This window comes from Lepidochelys olivacea (genome assembly GCF_965140295.1).
Source record: "Lepidochelys olivacea isolate rLepOli2 genome assembly, chromosome: 6".
NCBI classification, from domain to species: domain Eukaryota; kingdom Metazoa; phylum Chordata; order Testudines; family Cheloniidae; genus Lepidochelys; species Lepidochelys olivacea.
Window position 1 is genome coordinate 90,613,133 of NC_140416.1, and position 24,188 is coordinate 90,637,320.

The 24,188-nt window shown below is 42.1% G+C and overlaps 1 protein-coding gene across 2 annotated transcripts; it reads right to left on the reverse strand.

Moving 5' to 3' along the window:
* Window positions 1–5,779: 5,779 nt before the first annotated feature.
* Window positions 5,780–22,961, reverse strand: DIO2 (iodothyronine deiodinase 2; the record flags this gene model as incomplete). Of its 2 annotated transcripts, none has more annotated exons than XM_084631732.1 (2): window positions 22,210–22,961; window positions 5,780–11,553 (listed from the first exon to the last, which is right to left on the reverse strand). In XM_084631732.1, the coding sequence occupies exons 1-2, from the start codon at window positions 22,429–22,431 to the stop codon at window positions 10,969–10,971; spliced, it is 807 nt and encodes a 268-aa protein (XP_084487858.1). In that variant the 5' UTR covers window positions 22,432–22,961. The 2 variants fall into 2 exon arrangements, with proteins under 2 accessions (XP_084487858.1, XP_084487859.1); XM_084631733.1 differs by having other exon boundaries at window positions 10,981–11,553.
* Between the last annotated feature and the right edge of the window lie 1,227 nt (window positions 22,962–24,188).

A 24,188-nucleotide genomic window follows, 5' to 3' on the forward strand; every position in this document is an offset into this window, starting at 1 on the left:
GTGGGATAACTCACATGACTGGAGTACCGTCATGGATGGATATAAACAGTTCAGGAAGGACAGGCAGGGCAGAAAAGGTGGGGGAGTTGCATTGTATGTAAGAGAGCAGTATGACTGCTCAGAGCTCCGGTATGAAACTGCAGAAAAACCTGAGTGTCTCTGAATTAAGTTTAGAAGCGTGAGCAACAAGGGTGATGTCATGGTGGGAGTCTGCTATAGACCACCAGACCAGGGGGATGAGGTGGACGAGGCTTTCTTCTGGCAACTAATGGAAGTCACTAGATCGCAGGCCCTGGTTCTCATGGGAGACTTCAATCACCCTGATATCTGCTGGGAGAGCAATACAGCTGTGCACAGACAATCCAGGAAGTTTTTGGAAAGTGTAGGGGACAATTTCCTGGTGCAAGTGCTGGAGGAATCAACTAGTGGCAGAGCTCTTCTTGACTTGCTGCTCACAAACTGTGAAGAATTAGTAGGGGAAGCAAAAGTGGATGGGAACCTCGGAGGCAGTGACCATGAGATGGTCGAATTCAGGATCCTGACACAAGGAAGAAAGGAGAGCAGCAGAATACGGACCCCGGACTTCAGAAAAGCAGACTTTGACTATCTCAGGGAACTGATGGGCAGGATCCCGTGGGAGAATAACATGAGGGGGAAAGGAGTCCAGGAGTCCAGCTGGCTGTATTTTAAAGAATCCTTATTGAGGTTACAGGGACAAACCATTCCGATGTGTAGAAAGAATAGTAAATATGGCAGGAGACCCAGCTTGGCTTAACAGTGAAATCCTTGCTGATCTTAAACACAAAAAAGAAGGTTACAAGAAGTGGAAGATGGGACAAATGACCAGGGAAGAGTATAAAAATATTGCTCGGGCATGCAGGAGTGAAATCAGGAAGGCCAAATCACACCTGGAGTTGCAGCTAGCAAGAGATGTCAAGAGTAACAAGAAGGGTTTCTTCAGGATTGTTAGCAACAAGATGTGGAAAAAGCTAATGTACTCAATGCTTTTTTGCCTCTGTCTTCACGAACAAGGTCAGCTCCCAGACTGCTGCACTGGGCAGCACAGCATGGGGAGGAGGTGACCAGCCCTCTGTGAAGAAAGAAGTGGTTCAGGACTATTTAGAAAAGCTGAACGAGAACAAGTCCATGGGGCCGGATGCGCTGCATCCGAGAGTGCTAAAGGAGTTGGCGGATGTGATTGCAGAGCCATTGGCCATTATCTTTGAAAACTCATGGTGATCGGGGGAGGTCCCGGATGACTGGAAAAAGGCTAATGTAGTGCCCATCTTTAAAAAAGGGAAGAAGGAGGATCCTGGGAACTACAGGTCAGTCAGCCTCACCTCAGTCCCTGGAAAAATCATGGAGCAGGTCCTCAAGGAATCAATTCTGAAGCACTTAGAGGAGAGGAAAGTGATCAGGAACAGTCAGCATGGATTCCCCAAGGGCAAGTCATGCCTGACTAATCTAATTGCCTTCTATGACGAGATAACTGGCTCTGTGGATGAGGGGAAAGCGGTGGACGTGTTTTTCCTTGACTTTAGCAAAGTTTTTGACATGGTCTGCCCCAGTATTCTTGCCAACAAGTTAAAGAAGTATGGATGATAAGGTGGGTGATGGAATAAGGTGGATAGAAAGCTGGCTAGATTGTTGGGCTCAACGGGTAGTGATCAATGGCTCCATGTCTAGTTGGCAGCCGGTATCAAGTGGAGTGCCTCAAGCGTCGGTCCTCGGACCGGTTTTGTTCAATATCTTCATAAATGATCTGGAGGATGGCGTGGATTGCATCCTCAGAAAGTTTGCAAACGACACTAAACTGGGAGGAGAGGTAGATACGCTGTAGGGTAGGGATAGGATACAGAGGGCCCTAGACAAATTAGAGGATTGGGCCAAAAGAAAACTGATGAGGTTCAACAAGGACAAGTGCAGAGTCCTGCACTTAGGACGGAAGAATCCCATGCACCGCTACAGACTAGGAACTGAATGGCTAGGCGGCAGTTCTGCAGAAAAGGACCTAGGGGTTACAGTGGACGAGAAGCTGGATATAAGTCAACAGTGTGCCCTTGTTGCCAAGAAGGCCAATGGCATTTTGGGATGTATATGTAGGGGTATTGCCAGCAGATCGAGGGATGTGATCTTTCCCTCTATTCGACATTGGTGAGGCCTCATCTGGAGTACTGTGTCCAGTTTTGGGCCCCACACTACAAGAAGGATGTGGAAAAATTGGAAAGAGTCCAGCAGAGGGCAACAAAAATGATTAGGGGACTGGAACACATGACTTATGAGGAGCGGCTGAGGGAACTGGGATTGTTTAGTCTGTGGAAGAGAAGAATGAGGGGGGATTTGATAGCCGCTTTCAACTACCTGAAAGGGGGTTCCAAAGAGGATGGATCTAGACTGTTCTCAGTGGTAGCAGATGACAGAATGAGGAGTAATGGTCTCAAGTTGCAGTGGGGGTGGTTTTGGTTGGATAGTAGGAAAAACTTTTTCACTTAGAGGGTGGTAAAGTATTGGAATGTGTTATCTAGGGCGGTGGTGGAATCTCCTTCCTTAGAGGTTTTTAAGGTCAGGCTTGACAAAGCCCTGGCTGGGATGATTTAATTGGGGATCGGTCCTGCTTTGAGCAGGGGGTTGGACTAGATGACCTCCTGAGGTCCCTTCCAACCCTGATATTCTATGACCTCCACATTTTGTGGTATTGCAATTCATTCTACCTGGGGATTTCCTTAAGGACACTAGGGAAGCTTCAGTTGATGCAAATCAGCTGTCATTTGCATCATATAATCAGCCACAGGAATCTTTTCTCAGGAGGCAAGTGCTTTTCATTTACAAACATATTCTACTGATTTCTGGTCTGCATCTCCAGTGAATCTCTGAATGAACCTCAAAGATTTTCTCTTGAGATATCTGACCACTTCTGACCCACAGTGCATCTGCATTTCAGTGCTGGATTCCTCCCAGACAACACCCTCTATTCTGTGCTAAATTAGACTGGTTTTGACAAACAGCTGCTAGGGCAGGGACAGATTAACTCTGGTGCCCTGGGATGAGACTAAAAATGCATCTCGTCTTCCCCCTGCAGTCTACAGGAAGTTAGAAACACACCTATGCCTTGGTGGGCTGTATAGGACATTGGAGCTTAACTCAACAGACAATCACACATCATAGTATATGTGAAAATGGACCCAGCGCTCAAGTTATCAAACAATTTCCAGTGGGGCCTACAGCAAAATGAACAAGAATAAATAAAGAACACATGGAATGACTTACGCATATTACTTTTTCTTTTTAGTTTTCCCCTAGCTACAGACCACGGGTAAATACACCACTAGCTTGGAGACTGAGCTGAAATCATTATGTTTACAACCTAAAATAGATTGTGTTTTTTTTTGTTTTTCAAATTAAATGATGTGATAAGCACCTTTCAGGAGTCGGGGACTTGAACACTAGGTGTTCTCAGAATGTCTTGCTGCACATTAGTCTCTTTAAAATATATGTAAGCCATTGGGTCATTAATGTGACTGGCGAATTAGCAACAGACAGGCAAAATGTAGTGAGTCAATTAATGCATTGAACCATGGAGGAGATACTGACTTTAGCTAAAATTGATCACTTGTCTGTGATCAAAGTCTTTAGCCAGCAATTAGGTCCTTTGTTTGACGTTTATACTTGGGGAAGATTTATTATGCCAGAAGAATTTTTCTAGTCTTGGTCAAAAAAAAAAATTAAAAAATTGTTCTTGAGCACTGGTCAATCCACCGAGATACTGCTCTGGAAATATTTGGGTTTATAAAGAGGCTTTACTCTAATTGTGTGGTGTAGAACTCTTTTCTCTTGTCCGTAGTGGATAATGTCCCTCCCAGAAAACAAAACTATTGTTCAAAAGATCCCTGCAAATATGTGCAAGAATAAGTTGTTTTAAAATAAATAAAAGTATATGTTAGTCGATACGTACAAGGAGCCTGTTTCTCCTCTGATGTATGTTGGTTTTACCCCAGTAAAAGGCCATTTACTTCTGCAGAGCTGCACCTGTCTTACACTAGTGTGAGATGAATCAGACCTTTTAAGGCATTTCTACTATTATTGTGTTTGTTACTCTTATGTCCCAGGCTTGAAGAGAAGCACCTTAAATCAAAGCACTGAGACTTGATAATGAGAGTAGGTAAACTATGGGCTTTCTCAATAATGCTCACAATGGGAGCTCTGTGAATAAGCATGCCAAGTCCTCTCCTAATGTTTACAGGATTGTTTTAAAAAACCTGGGGTGGATTTTCTAGGAATAGTTTCTTCTTTGGTTGTTCCAAAGCCATGGTCAGGATATTAGAGTGGATGTCCTCAGGAATCATAGAATCATAGAATATCAGGGTTGGAAAGGACCTCAGAAGGTCATCTAGTCCAACCCCCTGCTCAAAGCAGGACCAATCCCCAATTAAATCATCCCAGCCAAGGCTTTGTCAAGCCTGACCTTAAAAACTTCTAAGGAAGGAGATTCTACCACCTCCCTAGGCAACGCATTCCAGTGTTTCACCACCCTCCTAGTGAAAAAGTTTTTCCTAATATCCAACCTAAACCTCCCCCACTGCAACTTGAGACCATTACTCCTTATCCTGTCCTCTTCTACCACTGAGAATAGTCTAGAACCATCCTCTCTGGAACCACCTCTCAGGTAGTTGAAAGCAGCTATCAAATCCCCCCTCATTCTTCTCTTCTGCAGACTAAACAATCCCAGTTCCCTCAGCCTCTCCTCATAAGTCATGTGTTCCAGACCCCTAATCATTTTTGTTGCCCTTCGCTGGACTCTCTCCAATTTATCCACATCCTTCTTGTAGTGTGGGGCCCAAAACTGGACACAGTACTCCAGATGAGGCCTCACCAATGTCGAAGGACAGTGCAGTTAGGTAGGATTAACATTTCAGAGTAGCAGCCGTGTTAGTCTGTATTCGCAAAAAGAAAAGAAGTACTTGTGGCACCTTAGAGACGAACCAATTTATTTATTTATTGTAGCTCACAAAAGCTTATGCTCAAATAAATTGGTTCGTCTCTAAGGTGCCACTAGTACTTCTTTTCTTTTTGTAGGATTTACATTGTTACTACTTTTCTTTTTCAGTAACTTGTTTTGTCCTTTTTCATTCTAGGTGTATTTTCACATTTGGTTTTGGGTACAGTGACTGAGATTTTCAAAACTTGCTGTAACATGTTAACATGTAGTTGGAAAAAGCTAAAAATCAAATATATCCCCAAGTAATGTTGGTCCCGATCCTGTAAGGTGCTGAGCAATCTCATTTTAAGCCGTTCCGTTCATGGGATAACTTCTCAATCAAGCACTGAGTTTTGCTCACTCATTTTGGTGTGCAGTAGATTTTTGCTCTTTAATGCTACCCTTTGAAAATATAGCTGCATGTATACATACTGGATGCATATTACATTGCACACACAAATGCAAGATGCATATGAAAATTTTCACATGCAATGTAGTGTTTTGTGTGCTTTCCTCAAGCTCATATTTTTGGAAATGTTGCTTGTACTGTGCATATTAAACATCATCCTAGGTGTTTTCAAATTGCTCTGTCTTATCTTTCTCAGAAAAAGCTCTAGTCAGAGATTAAACAAAGAAAAACACAGATCCTGACATTTATGTTTTGTCCATATAGGTCGAGATCTAACCATTGCAGGACAGGCCGTTCTATCAAAAAAACAATCATTCATACTTTCACTGACCTGTAGCACTCTATATTTAAAAATAAAAAAAGACCAAAGAAGACAGAATATTTTTGCCTTTAGATTTTATTAAAATACAAGAAAAAAAAACAAATCTAAAAAGCACACATTCCACAGAGCACCAATATTATAACACATTTTTGCTGGTTCTCCTATGAAGTATATTTCTGACATCTAAACAATGATGCACACACAAACACGTCTCTACCCACAGCACTCAAATGAATGGACATCAAGCAGACCCTCCAAACAGAGACAGCAAAACGCAGAAAGAAATACCAGTGTGATAGCATCTGAACGCCAACGGAGTTAGTTACTCTTTTGTTAGCGGTCTTCATGAGCACACTAGCATCCCTACCTTGCCTTCATCCCCCATCTGTACAGCCCAGAATTCAGGCCTGTAGTTTGCTGCATATGGGTCGTGCATTGATATGGTGTAGAGTCGAACAAAACTGGCCATTATTCCCTACCTGATACCTCTTTTATTGCTTTGGTTATAGTACTGAATGTGTTAAAAATCTTAATCCTACACCCAACAACATATAAAGATCTCACACACACCACTGAGACATTTTTAAGAAGCTTCGTGGATTTCTCCATCTAGTCAACCTTCAGAAGAATAATCGCCTTTAGCCTTTCGAAGTCCTTAGCGCAGCTGTTCAGTGACATACATTTTGCCATGCATTTTTCCTTTTTAAATGTGCCGGGCCTGATCCTCCACTGCCTTTCACCTTGTGTCATCATTTACACAAGTACAAAGGAGGAGCAAAAAGCTATCATTCTGGTGGTGTCACTTACACTTATTTTGCAATGATACAAGGCAAACGTCTGTTGAGAATCAGGTCCAAAGTGACTCTGCAGGCATGCTAGGATATTTTTAAAAACAATTAACAATCCCCAGCTACTGTCAAGAGATAGCACTGAATTCCCTATTCTGTGCAGTGACTTTCTGGAATATTTTCAGGCACCAGCCTCTTCTGTGAATTCTATTCAACTTCAGAATGTAAAATTTGCCATACTGGAATAAACAATAGTTATTCTGGTCCAGCAGATGCCTTGTTTAAAGGTACAGACAAAGGCAAACCCAACCTCACAATGCACCTGGCCAATTATGCATAATTATGCCAATTATCCCAAGTTAGTAACAAAATTCCTTCCTGACTCTACCTAGCAATCAGTTTACAGCCTAATGACTTTTAATTTTTTTTAATCCTGCTAACATAACTTCAGAAGTTAATCTTACCCATATGTGTCTATTTGTATCATTAATGGTGACATTATTTCATCAATTTTTAAACCTTTTCTAAAAGTTGTGCCCTTTTATATCACCAAAAAATTAAAGGAATTGTATTCAATGTTTCTATTAATCACTTATAAAAGAGAAAACACCTTCTTCTCTTAAGCTAATTTATTTTCTATTGAAAATATCCCCCTCTGCTTTTTGGCCATATGTCTTCTGGAGGGATCAAACCAATTTACAAAATGTATCCCTGTAATGATAACCACAGAGGTTGCCAGCATCTTTGCATTTTGGCCAGGGTCAGAAATTCATGTTGCCAAGAAAGAAAGTTCTGATCCTTGAGGATTGTCTATTTACAGAAGCCAGTTTTATAATCCCCTTGCTGTGCAATGAAAACCCATCTATGAATAACAAGATACTGCACATGAGAGAGTGACAAAATAGTAGAAATCCAAAAAGGAGAAAAAAAGCTATGCAAAATTACGGTGACTTTAGCTATGCAAAGGAGTATTAGAGTTATTAATTCAGACTCCTTCTTGTGATTTTAAGATATGTTTCAACAGTCATATTAGACACTTGGGTTGGCATTTCACAGACAGACAACATAGACAATGCTAAAAGCCCCAGATTGAAGAAAGAAAGAAAGAAAGAAAGAAAGAAAGAAAGAAAGAAAGAAAGAAAGAAAAGTTTAAGCTTTACAAGGCACATCGGGTTATAGCCTGAAGCAGTTATGGAATGATATCTGAAGAATGGGATAGAAAATAACATTGAAAATATTACATTATTATATATACCCACTGCATGTCTTCATCTGGAATACTATTTTCAGCTCTGGTCACCCTACCTGAAAAAGGTATAGTTAAGCAAAAACAGAAGGAGTCCAGAAATGGGAGGAAATGATAAGAGATATGGACCCATATGAGGGAATTGAAAGATTAGGCTTGTTTTGTTTAGAAAGGACACAAATAAGACTTGCATCAAAAGTATACAAAATAATAAATGGCACACAGAAGGAAAATTGCCCCTATTTACTCTGTCTCATAATACAAGATCAAGGGGAAATTCAATTAAATTGAAAGGCAACAAATTTGATAAAAGGATTTAAAGCAAAATAAAACACAGGATGTATTTTGATCATCCGGTTCACTGCCACAAGACATAATTGAGCTCAAATTCTTCATAGAATTCCCAAAAAGGACCGGGCATATATATGGATAATGAGGACATCTGCAGTCACACTCGAAAGGATGACAGGTTTCAGAATGGTAGCCATGTTAGTCTGTATCAGCAAAAAGAATGAGTAGTCCTTGTGGCACCTTAGAGACTAACACATGTATTTGGATGCCACAAGGACTCCTCTTTTTTTTTTTCTTTTTTTTTTTTACTAGGAAGGATAAAACTTATAAGGGCACAAGCCAATCATTAACTGTCTGTGGTTACGAACAAGTAACTCCTGTGGACAGGTTACTTCAGAATGGTCCAGCATAGGGATTCTTGCACCTTCTTTTAAAGCATCTGGACGCTATTGGAGATAGGATACTGCACTAGATGAACTAGTTATCTGATCCAGTAGGAAATTCCTATGTTTCTGTGTTCATAGGTTTAAGGTGGCTCTCCCACACAGTCATACAAATGTGTAGCAATCTACCGTAATAATTGGTAAGTCATGACCACTTCACTGAATGGTCTGAAAAGTCAGGCTTCGATACCAGAAGGTGGACATTGGAGGAGATGAATATTCAGCCTACATTTTCCATTATTCGTTTTTTTCTTCTTACCTCTTACTAAATACCCTTGGCCCACCCTAAAGACGACAACGGTGTATGTCATCTTCCCTTTTTCCCCCCCTCATCACAAATTACTTAGAGCAGTTATGAAATCTTGAAATACAGGAGTACCATGCTCTTCCGTCCACCCAGCTGAACTTGGCTCTCTGAAGTCCATTCCCCGCCAGTTTCTCTGGGATGCATTACCAAGGTTTGTGTATGCATCCGGGGGGAGGCATGAACCTGGATGCATAAGAAATCACACTCACACAGCTGTCAAAATGTCATGTCTGTGCTTCAAAGAGCCAGATTTTTAAAAAAATGCCATGTGAATTAGCTGAATTGACTCACACCAAAACAAAAGGAAATATGCCATGTGTGATTAAAGGGGCACTGTAAAATAGAAATTTCTCTCTTTTTTTTTTTTTTCAGTTCATCCCTGTGTCTGTACTAACATCTCAGATGATTGGCAGGGTAAGAGATTTAATATTCTTCTTTAATTTTCCCCACTTTATGCTGTTTGCTTGTTTTGCATTTCTCTCAGCTTGGACTGTGAAACTAGGCTGGTCAGGTTCACTCTTGTAATTAGTCAGTTTCACTTCCCAATTTTCATGTACTAGCACAATGGAAGCATGTCCATTTGTGTTAGGTTTTGTAAAATCCTTAAATTTTTTACAAAACCTCAACATATTTAAGGCCTAGACTAAGTTGACAGTGTCTCTTTAAATATACTTCGGAATATTCCCCTCAGCCATTCTTGAGAAACCCAGCCATTTGTTACAATTGTTCTTGATAATTCACTCAGTTCATCCTTAACCTCTTCAGAGAAATAAGGTGGTGACTGTGAGACCAGCGTGGTGGGTTTTTTTTTTTCCCCCGAAAGGCTTCTGAGAAGAAGAATGAAACATGAACAAAATGCTATCCTGCCCAACAGAATTGCAGTTACTGAGGCTAAAGACTGTTTAACTTTCCAATGAACTAATATGGCTGTAAACTAAATGCAGGCATTTAGGATAGCAAAAATCAACTTGAGCACTTTAACAGGGTAATCAACTGGACAGGTTTCAATTCCAATGAGGTAAACTGGTGTGTAAGTCCCCCCTGCTCAAAAATATGCCTGCTATGTCAAAAGAAATAAATTACTTTTACTAAAATAAACACAAAATAACCCCTAATTCTCTCTCTCTGCTGTTTCTGTTTAAGAAAGAAAAAGAAGAAAGCACTGATAAATACATTTTTTCAGTTCCACATATTGAAGGCTGGCATCAGCTGAACTCTTCTTTCTTGCCCTGGGCATGAACTATGCGTGTGTATATGTGTGTGTGTGTGTTCGTGACAAACCATCCCACTTTCTGAATTTTCAAAGGCAAAAGTTATAGTTTTATTACACAATCTCTGTTTCTTTCTCCCTCACTCCTTTGATCTTAGGATCTTGCAGCCTCTTTCCTCTGTATCCTTCTTCTCCCCCCCCACCCATCACCTCTTTCCTTCACTCTCTCTCTCACAGTGGTGACCAATGTGCAGCCTGAGAGCCAAATGCAGCCTACGGAGTTTTATGGTGTGGCCTGCTGCCAATATAATTGTTAACATACAGAGGCCTAAGAGTGTGTGTATGTGTGTGTGTACTGTACACACACACAATTGAGAGAAGCTACCTGTAGAGAGTACCAAGAACCACATACAATGTTTCATCTTGTACTGAGCAGGCAGTTTGCACTGCATGGTGGATCTTGCACTCTCTGCTGGGTCATACCTCTGTATCAAAACAGGAAGGCAGCCATAATCCACTCCATTTTTTGCAAATTAATTGAAGGTCTCAGGCTGCTGGCAAGCTGCCTACACAGGCCTCAATGGAAAAATGAGATGGTCCCTGATCAAATACATGAGGTTGCCTCTCCGCAGAATCGCCTTCCAGGAAGCAATGCTTTCTTCTCAACCTAAAGTCAACATGTTGTGAAAAGGGTGGGAGAGAAATCTCATCCCACCACCTTTCATGCTCAGCACCAGCACTTTTCACAGTGGCCTTTTCTGTCCTGTTAACAAGGCAGGAGTAGGGTTGTCTCACACAATTCTCTTTTTATGTGCTGGGTTTATTTATTTATTTTTTTCCTAGCTTGCATTCATTTGACCTTATTATTGAACCTGTTCTCCTGCAACAGGCCCAAAAAGACCTATTGTAAAACTGTGTGTTTTTTTCCCTTTTATATCACTTTAAAGGGACAAGGCTCTTGACACACTTCGCTCATCTTAGGCTGGATTTCATCTCTTGCTGAAGTTTTGCTCCAGCCAAAGCCGGACTTCCTGGAGGTTGTAGAAAAAGGGGCCCTTGCCCCCCAGGTAGGCAATTTTCTGTCTCTGCACAATGCACACTCGCTCGAAGGAGACCCCATAGGCCACATTGGCATTATTGTCCATGCAGTCAGCTACCACTTGGCACTGGGGTGGCAAGGAAAACCGTTCCAGAAGCTGGTGAGCAGCAGCACATCGGTCTTCCTGGTTCCTGTGTTTCCTCACCTCAAACGAGGAGGAAGAGATCCCAGGGGCGGCCCAGCCATCCGATGGGTGAGCCTCATCAATGTAGACCAACAGGAAATCAGCCACACCTGAGAACTCCTCCACCAGCTTGCCGAAGGCCGACAGCTGGCTCGTGAATGGGGGTCAGGTGGCTGAACCAAAGTTAACCACCAGCGGGCGCTCTGAATTGACAAAATCCAGAAGGTGGCACTTGGTTCCATATTTCCCGCCAACACTTTTCCTTCTGATACTGCTGCTGCTGCAGCCATTAGCTATGTGGATCACATTGGAGTTTGGGGCTTCTCCTCCCAATTTCACCTGATGGCAAAACAAATAAAGACATGACGAGTTACTGTGACTTGCTTCCACAGTGTCTTTCATGTTCGCTCTCACTAAACAAACACAGTCAGCTGTTCAGACAACACAGTGTACTCCCTACACAGAAAATGCTGCAAAGATCCTGGTTTTAAGCAAATGATCTGTATAAGACCAGTGTCTTCTCCCATTGCTGTGTTTCTCCTGAAGCAGCATGAGGAGAGAAGAGAGTGTCTAGTGTCTGAAGGAGGTGGATGGTAGTTAGGTGTTCATGGCCTTATCGCTAGATCTGACTCTGACTCACTGTGTGATTGTGGGAAAGTCCTTGCACCCATCAGTGCCTCAGTTTTCCCATCTATAAAATGGAGGTAATATGTATGTATCACACAAGGGTGTTGTGAAGATTGACTAAAGACTAAAAGGTGCTCTGAAAGATGTTATGGAATTACAAAGTACTATACTATACTATAAAAGACAATTAATAAGTCCAGGCACTGCAACTCCTGCACATCTCTCCTTGGCATCAAGCTCTATAACAACACCGTAATTGTCTTTTTATTTCCCTGCCAATGTTTCTCTCTTCTCATCTCCTGCCTATCTCATGATGTTCAGAAATAAATACTGTTTTGATTGAATTCATATAGGGCCAAATCCTGAGGTCCTAATCCAGACTGTATTCAGAAAATACACTCTTACTGAAGCTAGCGGGAGTTTCAATTGAGTAAGAACTCTAAGGACTTCTGAATTTGGCCCACAGAGGTCATCACAGATTTTACTACCAAGCGTTGCCTCCTGAAAAGCCAGAACCAGTAAGAACCAGAGTTGAAAGCAGAATGCTCAGCTGATGTGGGGAAAAATCTTCTCCATTACAGCTAAAATCCAGCAATGAGCACATTGTAGGTACAGGGATGTCCACCTCTTCACCTGAAACCTAACTGTCCCTCATAATTATATGATCATTCATGGTTCAGTTCCACTTTCTCAAAGGGTAATTGACACTGAACCTGTTCTTCCTTTCCCCTAAAAAGAAAAGGAGTATTAGTAGCACCTTAGAGACTAACCAATTTATTTGAGCATAAGCTTTCATGAGCTACAGCTCACTTCATCGGATGCATACTGTGGAAAATACAGTGAGGAGATTTATATACACACAGAACATGAAAAAATGGGTGTTATCATACACACTGTAAGGAGAGTGATCACTTAAGATGAGCTATTACCAGCAGGAGAGCGGAGGGGAGAAAACCTTTTGTAATGATAATCAAGGTGGACCATTGACTCTCTCTTCAAGCCAACAGATTTTATGGGAATTTTTACTGTTGTATTTAATGCTACTGGAACATATAGCTAATTAAAGAAGTTCCCAACGTGCCTGTGAGGTAGATGGGCCTCATTTTGCCCAAATTTTTCCAGTTTTACTTTGGAAAAATATTATGAATGAACATTTTTTGACCAGCTTTATACTCATCAATACATTTGAGGAAAACCACAATCTGCTTATGAATATTATGTGGGCGGAAAAAGAGGCTATATTCACTGAGTAAATTCCTCTTTCCCAACTCTGCATTCAGCTCTACCAAATGCCACTTTCAATGTATAGATTCCTAAAGCCTGGAGGGAAAAATCAAAATTGTTTCAATTGGACATTAGTATAATAGTGCCCTTCAATTATTACTTCACATTGGTGCCAAGGGTGTTAGCATGTGTGACTGTTCTCCAACAATGCAAGGGTGTTCTCTGTGCCTCCCACAGGAAGAGTATTCCTTGCAAACCAAAAAGATGAGGTTTAGAGACAAAATAAAAACTGGTTCCATGACACCCTGTAGACTAAAAAGCAGCCAAGATATTCCCCGGTGTGGCTAACCTCATTTTATTTCCCACAGCCACAAGAAAGTCTAACGGCAATGGGGTACCTATCATGTTAATTTTTGCTTCAAGGAGAGCTTGTGTTTGCCGCTTTGTCTTTAATGAGACATCCTTGCCAAGCAGGCATTCACAAGGCATTTTCTCCTCCTGCAGAGGAGTAATTAGGTCGGTGCCTCATTCCGTGCCAATGTTAGCCACTCCAAAAACCCAACCCTGCCCAGTCATTAATGCTTAAACACAAGCAGCAACATCTCCGCTAATTGGTCTTGATGAAGTTCTGACGTTCCCAAAGGGCCTCTTCATTTCACCAAACTCAGGAACGGGATTGACACAGGATGACAATATCATCCTCACTGATCATCTGCATTGTGGGGCTTTTCTGTTCTCTTTGTTGTCATTATTTATTACAGAAAGGAAAAAAATAGCTATTGGAAAAAAATTGACGCAATGAAAATGCCTATCAAAAAAGCCACATAATAGTCAGCCGAACTGCTTTTGAAATCTTACACAAAAGCTGGCAAAAGATATGTTCTAAGAAACAAACCAGCAGAACTTCTCTCACATGCAATAACTCTGGCTCCAGCATTCATATAATCATGCACTTCTGTGCTGACTATTTAGTCAGTCAACGCTGGCCTTATGGGTCCCAAGCTGAGGTGGATGATCCTGCTTTCAGAGGACAGCAAGCTAGCCCATGAACGGTGAGCCCCCCCCCCCCATCTCCACAAGCAAAGGGATCTCCCCACCTCAAAGCAATAACGTGCTCTCATTTGACTGCTCTGATACGGGGCATCTTGTTCTGGAGTGTTGTGCGCAGTGGAAAGGGGGAGCAACACTAGTGCTGCTTTAGCATGTCGACTGCAAAATGAAGGGGAAGGGGAGGAAAAGAAAGACCTATTCATAAACCACAAGCTGGAAACAGAACATACTACCAACTTTGTTGTACATTTTACGCACGGCCTGGGAAAAGCCCCATAGACAAAACATCATCTCCTCATTTATTTTCTTTTTGCTTTGCTTTTTAACAGATCTAACGTATCCCTCTTGGGATCCTGCGCACTGAAAAATTGCTTTTGTGCCCCACATCAGGGATTTTCGAACCACTGGCCAGGCTCATCAGGCTACATCAGCTCCCTAAAGAATATAGGTGTTGCCAGATAATTAATTAGTCATTTAAATATAGACACGCTGTATTAGGAATTGGAGCCCAGTTACTGGCTATGGACAGAACCCCCTGAGCTCTTAACTCCATTTCAAGTTCTTCTCTTTGCTTTGATTCTATTCAGTAAAATGCTGCCCCAGAAGAGCCTGTCATTTCTCAGAGCCTCATCCAGATGTTTGTCAGGCTCTGGCGGCAGGGTTATTCAGTATTAGTATTATTTGCTTTTTTACAAGACCCAAAGTTGTGTAGGAATCCCACACTACATATAAATCACCTAAGGTCCCTTCCTGGAAGAGTATACATTAATGTCCACTGTTCATTCACCACAGGGAAGAGGGCATTTGCTTTTAGAACAGTGTGTACAAGATGGGGAGAACAGGGGACGCTGGATTTCATCAGTGCTCTTGCTCTTTATTTAGGTTCAGGTCTGTGAGGCTGAGAGAGGAATGGGGGAGAAGAAGAATTAAAATGACAGTCCTAATAAAAATCATTGGCCAAACCCTCCCCTCCTTACTCACTTAGGGACAAACTATGACTGGCCCATATATGAGAATACACTGCAGGGGGAATCACATAAGGAGTCCTTGCTTCCCACATAAGGACCTGGCAGAATTCCACTTCTACTCCCTCTATATTCCCCTAGGGGCACATAATGCTCCAAAGACAGGTGAGAGTAAACCATGGGGAAGCAGGACCATGGAGTGTAGTGGCCTTGTGAGTCAAACACGGCTCTGCACCACCCCTAATTTTGGGCTGTATGTACAAGATGTGACTGAGGTCTTCATTATTATTATTTGTTAACAATATTGTCCAGGTAAAGGGGCATTTGGGGAAGAGTTGGCAGCCCGACTTCCCGATTCTGGAGTTCAAGCCCAAGCCCTGTAGAGTTTGGGTTCCCAATACTGAGGGGAAGGTTTAGTTATTATTAGTAGTAGTAGTAGTTTTAAGTTTCTTTTATCATCATTTGTGCTTGAAAATTTCAGTGAAAATAATTTTGCTAATGTTACATTTTGTAAAATCAGTGCTATTAATACAGGTTTGGGGGGACAAATATTTTTGAACACTACACAATGCTTACATTTGGGACCTAAAACTATTTGACAATTCCTTTTTAGTACAGGGCTTATTTCATAAGTTCCTCTTATTGCCATAAAATTCAAAGAAAGACACTTCCTTACTCTCCAGGTCAAAATAAACAAAGATGATGAGTAAATAAGGGTTCGGGCTAAGAGGTCTTTGCTCTACTGTCTGAAAAGCCTCCCAAAGTAGCATTGTAACCCAGTGGTATGCTGAAAAGCTGACCAATAGGAAATGGGGCACTTGCTCTTTATACTACCTTTGCAAATATTGCACTGCAATGTTGCAGAACACCATTGAGCAATCCATGTTGTCAGAAGCTGTCATACCCTTCCAGATGTTGAGCTGCATGCTGGTGCTTCTAGGAATGAGTACACCTATTACATGGGAAGAGGGCCATGGGTTTGATGGTATGTCTGATGATTTAACTGAGCTTCCATCAGAGCTCATAGCACTGGTTTAATCTACTATTAAATCAAGAGATGGGCCCGTCCCCTGAAGATTGGATCCAGATCCAAACTTTCTCTAAATTCTGGAGTCTTTATGTGAGAGCTTGCTTTTGGTTCAACCCTTTTTAGAGACAGGAAAGAACTGCACACATAAACTTAGCTATCAATCCATCAATCAAACTATTTATATCATTCTGATCACTGTAGTATTGGGGAGAGAGAGAGAGAGAATGTCTTCTGACATTCCAAATAATATAGCTGCTTCAATCAAATTCCATTTAAAACACAATCCAAATATAGAATTATCCCTCAAAATTACACTGGTGCGGAGGTGCAGAATAGGCAATATTCAATCTTGGACAAGTGACAGGTTTAAGACCCTACTTCCTGCTACCCTTTGAGGACTAGAAATGAAAGCTATAAATCACTGGACAGTGAGCTTCATAGCTTTCTAATGGAATACCCATTCTTAACTTTGCAATGGAATTTTTCCATTGTCCTCTTGTTATAAACTATTATTGCATGCAGCAGCAGAAACTTGAGGCAGCCTTTTGGTTAGGACATTATCACCAGGGAGGATCTAGTAGCAAAAATAAAAGACTTTAACATCCTCAGTGGGCAAACAATAGATACTTTGATTTACTTGTTTAGCAAATGTACAGCATTCTCTTACACTGGAACATTTTACATAAGATCTCATTTCCCTCCTCCCTCCACCCTCTCCCCCCAGAAAAATAGGAACAACTGAGTAATTCTCTGATGTTTGTTTGTTTGTTTATTTTCTCATGCACATTTTATCTGTGATTAGAATATTTCTTACAACTTCCTGAGTTCTGGTTTCTGATTTGAACATCTGCCAGATTAATTGTTGATAGTGACTACGCTGTTCCCGCTTGACGATTTATATAACACCCTCCTTATTCTCCTCCAACGAGGAAGCAGGGCCACGGGGTGTAATAGCCTTGTGAGTCAAACATGGCTCTACACCACCCCTAATTATGGACTGCACGTACAAGATGTGTTGCAAAGAGAGGTTCTTTAGAATAAGGCTAACTATTATAATGGGAGTTAACAGAGCTAGCAGACTAGGCTTCATCTTAGAGAAAGCTGAGGGTGCTTTTTATTATTTGGACACTGCTTTCTACTCTTAACTGTTCTGTAGTGTTGCTGTGTGCTGTTTACAAACAGCTGTGTTCCCCCATAGAAACGGTGAGTGAAATGATTACTAGGAAAACATGTATATCTCTCTGCATGCATACACAGAGAGAAAGAGAGAGTTTGGGGGATATTTATATTGCTTCTGAATTAATTATATAGGTCATCCATATGAGTGACAATAAAGCATTTATTTCACATCACATCAAGTATACTCTATGTGCCTCATATTTTACAGAAATGCAGAAAGCCTGTTATAGAAGGATTGAAAAATGTTATTGGAACAATATTTAACTCTTCTGTTGGTAAGGGCATATGCCTTAGCATCATGATGAATTCAGCTGTTTAGAGTCCACAAAAGGAGATTAAAATGTTAACTAACATATTTAAAACACTTTTAAAATAACCTAAAATAGCTTTCTTATACATAAAAGGTTTACAGTTTTGAGGTCCAACATTTGGGATCTTCCAGAACTAGAAGCAAGTCCCATCAGAAAGATAGGAATAACAAGTACAAATCTGGGTGTAATGTACTATGTCAGGGGGGGCAAACTTCTTGGCCCGAGGGCCACATCTGGGGATGGAAATTGTATAGCGGGCCATGAATGCTTACAAAATTGGAGGTTGGAGTGTGGGGGGTGAGTAAAGGCTCCAGCTGGGGGTGCAGGCTCTTGGGTGGGACAAGAAATGAGGAGTTCAGGGTGTGGGAGGGGGCTCTGGGCTGGGGCAGGGGGTTGGGGTATGGTGTGGGAGGGGGCTCCGGCTGGGGGTATGGGTTTTGGGGTGGAACTGGGGATGAAGGGTTGGGGGTACAGGAGGGTGCTCCGGGCTGGGGCCAAGGGGTTCAGAGGGCAGGAGGGGGATCAGGGCAGGGTTCAAGATCCAGGTGGCACTTACTTGAAGCAGCTCCCAGAAGCAGCAGCATGTTCCCCCTCCGGCTCCTACACAGAGGCACAGCCAGGTGGCTCAGTGCACTGCCCCATCCGCAGGCGCTGCCCCTGCAGCCAGTGGGAGCTGCGGGGGTGGCACTTGGGGCAGGGGCAGCATGCAGAGCTCCTGGCTGCCCCTATGCATAGGAGCCAGAGTGGGGACATGCCACTGCTTCCGGGAGCCACGCGGAGCCATGGCACACATGGAGCGGAGCAAGCCCCCAGCTGGAGCACTGGAGCAGCGCAAGCCCCAGAGCCCACTCCCCAGCAGGAGAGTGCTGGATTAAAACATATGAAGGGCCGGATGCAGCCCCCGGGCCGTAGTTTGCCCACCCCTGTACTATGTGCTTGTCTACATGGCGATTGACCAGAATAGCTCCCCGTGCAGGCACTGTTCTGAAATAAAAGTCACTTTATTCTGCAATCATTAGTGCACTTCCAAGCCAGAGTAATTATTCTGGAATAAAATCATTTTTGTTCTGGAATAGTATCCACACATGGAATTATTCCAGAATAGCTATTACGGACTAGTTTATTTCACAATATCCATGCTAGTCAATTTTCCCCTGTAAATTCTTTTTAAAAATTTCAAAGGTAACTAATTTGTTTGGAGAGGTAGTGTGTCTAGTGGCTAGAGTACTGGGTTGGGAGACAGGAGACCTGAGTTCTAGTCTCAACTCCACCAGTGGCCTGCTGGGTGACCTTGAGCAAGTTACTTCACCTCTTTCTGACTCAGTTTCCCCCTTTGTAAAATAATACCTTTGTAAAGTGCTTTGAAATTTACGGATGAAGAACAGCACTACATTACAGCTAGGTAGTATTATTACTAGACTGGGTGCTGGGACTGGGTGCTCTTGGTTTCATTCCAGGTTCTTCCACTGTCTTTTTGTGTGGCTTTGGTCTACTTCAACTAGCTGTGCCTCAGTTTTCCCATCTGTAAAATGGGGTTTACATACCTCACAGAGAGTTTGTGCGTTTACTTACTATTCGTAAAATGCTCTGAGATGCTCATTTGACACGTGCTATGTAACTGCAAAGTATTATTACTAGTGAAGAAGGCCCTTATTCAGAAAGGCAGTTAAGCACATGCCAAATGTTAGGCATATATTTAAATCTGATTGACATCTACCCCCTCTGCCCAGCTGGATTTGGGAATACAGCAGTTAAGTGGTTCTGACATGTAAAATCCGTTTCAGGACTTGGAAAACTATACATTTGTGGAGAGTTCCTGGTGAACACTCTTTAGGTTCATGCATTTCGCTGTTTTGCATTGTTTGTTCACATTTATGCCACAGAGCTGCAGACGTTTGGTCTCCTGTGGACTTTATCAGAGCAAATTAGCTTTCAATTTAACTAGCTTTTTTTCTCCCTTCCCCTGCAGAAGTGGCAGGAGACTCCCAGAGATTCATATGCAAGCAATTTACAACCTACTCCTCTTCCATTCTTAATACTGACCTTCAATGTATCGTGTCTCCTCTAAAACTTGGCTCTCATACTCACCTCTGCCTCTACAACAGTCAGGAATCTTCAGTGTTCTTTGGGCCTCATCACTGAAGTCAACAGGAATCTTTCCAATGATATCTATCGTTACTCAATCAGGTGCTTTGTGAAGGCACTGTGAGCCTTTCCTTAAGAGTCACTGCTGTGAAGGAATCCCCACCCCACACCCGCTGCCCCCTTTTGAGACGGGGGGGGCGGGGTAAAATACTGGCCCTATTGAAGTCAATATGAATTTTGCCATTGACTTCACTGGGACCAGGATATCGCCCTACATGATATGCTTGACATGTTCTAGGCAGTTTAAAGGTAAAATAAAAGGCTTTTTATTACCTTCTAAGCCCTGAAGTTAAGATTTGAGTCTCTTTGCTAACACCAGTGAAGAGCTACCCACTCCTTCAGGTGTCAGTGATGCCATCAGTAGAAGATGAGGAAACACTGAATCATGAACTCAGCTCTTGGCAGGAATGGAAAGACGGAAGCAATTTAATGGCTTTCTTTTAAAGTGCATTATGCATCATTTGAACGTTGATGTAACTTACTACAGAAGTTAGAGTTTTCATATATATAAGGCTTTTTGGAGACTTTTAAAACATTTCCATTCACCTTCAGGAAGCTAGTGAAAGTGTGAGCCTTCTCCCAATGTGAGGCACAATGTTCAGAGCCCAGGCCTAGGAGCTGGGAATACATGAGTGCTAATCACAGCTCGGCTACTGGTTTCCTCTGTACTCATGATCAAGTCGCATGTTCATCTTTCTGTCTCACTTCCCCAAGCAGCAAAATGGGAATAATGACGTTTAGCAGCCTACTTCACAAGGGCATGGAGACATTTATTTAGTTAATATCTGAAGTGTTTTGGAGATTAAAGTGTGATAGAAGTTATTAGAATTCTTATATTTTACAAATATTTGATTTGTATTGTGGTGAGTTAAGGAGTTGATTGCGGTTGAGATAGCTAAAATAATTTGTATGTTTTATATATAGAAAATTATGTACATGAGTTTCAGGACATGCAATTGGTGCTATATATCAAACTAAATCAGTAACTAAGCACCACTGTCAGCAGCTCCCGACAGCTCTACTTAAGAGTAAATATATAATGCTATTGTAGGGGGAGGAGAAGTAACACAACAAGAAATATTTTCAGCAGATATATAGCTATGGTTCAGACAGGATACAAGAGATAATTAACCTAAGTCCATCAAATGGGTTTCTGTTTTTAAATAATCTTAATAAAACAGCACATTCCAATAAACTGATCACAAGGCTGCGAGACAGCAACTTCTGGTTTCTAATCCCAGCTTTGCTTCGTAGACCTTGTCTAAATTAATACTTAGTTCACAGCAAGTCATGGTGTGAATTTACTCTGCACTAGCCTGATGCAAGCTAAGTGTCCACCTGAACACTCCTGCCACACACTAAAATTTCCCTAGTGCACTTTGGTCTATCCCTCTTTGAAATGGAAGCAGATTACAGAGCAGTGGGGAACTTTTAGTACATGGTAGCTGGGTCCACATGGATTCTTGGTGCTAAGTAGGCTAGTGCAGGGTATATTCACGCCCCAGTTTGCTGCAAACAAGGCATTTGCATAGACAAGCCCTTACCTGCTGGATAATCTGGAGCAAAATCCTTAATGTCTCAGTGCCTCAGTTTCCCAATCTATCAAGTGGGGATACAGTTACTTTCAGGGGTTTTATCCAGACTCATTAGTTAATGTTTGTGTGGAACTTGGAAAGAGCATGTGTTGTGTAACTGCTATTAGCATTATTAACCAAAATCACCAGCGGACCAAATTCAGTGATGAATCCTGGTCACGTGCCACTTGAGGCACATTGTGCATGTGGCTAAGAAGAAGACCAGGCAACTGTCCCTCAGCTGGTTACAGGTTTATTTTTAAGCTTTGTCATGTCCTGTTTTCACCACTTTCATAAGAGAAAAGGGACTCTCTTTTTAAAAACCTACTCACACTGTCACTGTGCCCTCCTTCCCAATACAAAAATTAACAGATGAGCTGAATAAAAGTGATGATACAATGATATAGGGTTATGTTTAATCCTTTGCTATCTTGGGCATTCAGATCACCTTGAGATGTTATTTAAAGACCTAATTTTGTATAACTTCTGAAGATATTGCACTGGTTAAATGGTTGACAAAAGTATTTAATAATGTTCAGCGCTTATATAATATGTTTCATCCAACACCCTCAAAGCACTTTACAAAGATAAGTACCATTATCCTCCCGGTACAGCTAGAAAAAGGGAGGCAGGGAAAAGTTAAATGACTTGGCCCTAAATTGCACAGGGAGACAGTGGCAGAGGAGGACACAGAACCAAGGTCTGTTAAATCCCAGTCCCCTGCCCTCCTGAAGAACAGCTGTTTTCCACTCCCCCTAATGCCAAACCAAACTCTAGCTTTGGCAGGGCACAAAGGGGAAACATCGTGCAGAGCGCACAGCTCCCCCCCGCCCCCCGGAACGGGGGTGCCTTTTCTTACCTCCTCTCCGTCCCCCTTCCCACCTACCCACCTGTTTGTAGGCATCCAGAAGGAAGCTATTCCAGACGCAGCGGAGCCCCTCCGAGGTCAGCATTCTTCGCCACTCGCCACGCGCCGCTTTAGACCGACTCAGCAGCAGCACCATGTGCTTCAAGAGGATCACAGAGTCGTAGAGTGCAAGAAAGAGGCAATTGGAGAAAAAAACCGGCAAGATCTGAAGCGCGATCAGCAAATCCACGCTTAACAGACCCATCTTCCCTGCTGCTGCTCCCCAACGGGTTCCCTTCAGCTCCCTTGTTTGCCCTGAACACTCATTTAAAAAATAAGATAAAATAAAATCAAAGGCATTTTTTAAAAACTCATCAGCCCCCTCCACCTCCCGCCTCTTTCTCTCAGCGGCCGCAGGGATGATTAAATATACTCAAGCTGGTCAAAACCATAACTCAGCGTGAAATTCATTCAGTTCTGAGCTGCTTTTCCTTTTTCAGAGACTAAAATGTTTCCCTTATGCAATAGCCCTTTTGAGCCCGTTAAAGACAGAGACAGCTGTGCTTCCACTTCCCTGCAGTTATACAATTTAAGCAGATATCGTTCACTTTCCTCTCCTGTCCCATTGTTTCTCAGCTATTTAAGCACTAAGCAGACCTCTAATTTCTGTGTCACCGGTGTTACCAGGTGCAACGCTACTTTTTTTTTTTTTTAAGGTCTTTGTACACAAACTTTCTGTTCCTCTCTCCGTGTGCCCCTGTCTCCCTCCTCTCTCTCGCTATCTGTCTGTGGTGCAAAGTGCTTTCCCTCTGGAGTCCTAGCCTGCTTCCCTGAAGCCTTTTATACATTCCCTGGCTAATTGCTGCAATACAGAAATGAAACCCTAATCTTGGTAAAGATCTTGACGTCAATGTAAAAGAGGGCTTTACTTTGGCCAGGGCTGCTGTGAATAGAAAAGTGAAATTCTCAAAACTTTTTTTTTTAAGAGAAGAGAAAAGAGAGAGAGAGGGAGGGAGGGTGGAACTTTGCTTTGTTGTTGAAAATGAGAGGAGGGAAATCGCAATATGCTGCTGGCTGCTCTTAAGAAACGCTTTCAAACTTTGGAAAAAGTATTTTCATATGACATGGAAGATAATCCAGCTACACAGGCTTCTGCTGTTGTTTTCTCTTGAGTTTCTCCCCCCCCCTCCCCCGCCTTGCCCTTTTGTCTTTTCCAGGAAGGTGTGTGAGTTGATGCATCCCTAGAAAGGGGATATTTCTGTATATTTCCCTTCCACTCCCATTGAGTACAATGTGTATGGTGTTTTAAATATCTTTTGTTGTCTTCTCGGTATTTAAGGAAGCATAAGAAAACACCCAGGACTGACTTCATCTGCTAGTGTGTAAGATAGAGAGAGAGAGAGAATATGCTTTCCGATGAGTTTTGTTGAAGTTGAAGTTCCTGACTGAAAAGATAATGGGCCAGATCCACAGCTGGTGTAAATCAGCATAGAGCCATTGACTTAAAATGGGGGCACATTTACATCAGCTAAGGATTTGGCCCAATGTCAATAACTCTTTTTTTAGTTCAAAGTCTCTCAGAGAACTCATTATCTCTTGGAAGATCCATGTGTGGCTTGAAAGCGAAAATCCCACCTTGGAGCCCCATATTGAAGAAAATGATTTTTTTTCTTTGCACTGTTAATTTTCTTTTAACTTTTCTTTTAAAATCAGTGGGTACCTCTGAGCTATTTTTAACAGGGTTCAAACCTCCCATGGGAAATATTTCCTGTATTTTATATTCACTTTTACATTTTTTGTTTTTGAGTTAATTTATCTGTTTATTAGGGTGCTTGTATAAGCCCCCATCACCACACATCTCAGGGATCAAAGTTATCGGTTGAATGGCACACCTCGCTCCTCTGTTTACCCACTGATCAGACATATAGGCAGCAGCAGTGAAACCTTCCTTCACACCATCTCGCCAATGTGTTGCAACCATCCCAGGAACAACTTTCAGACCCCTTTGGGGGAAAAGAATAT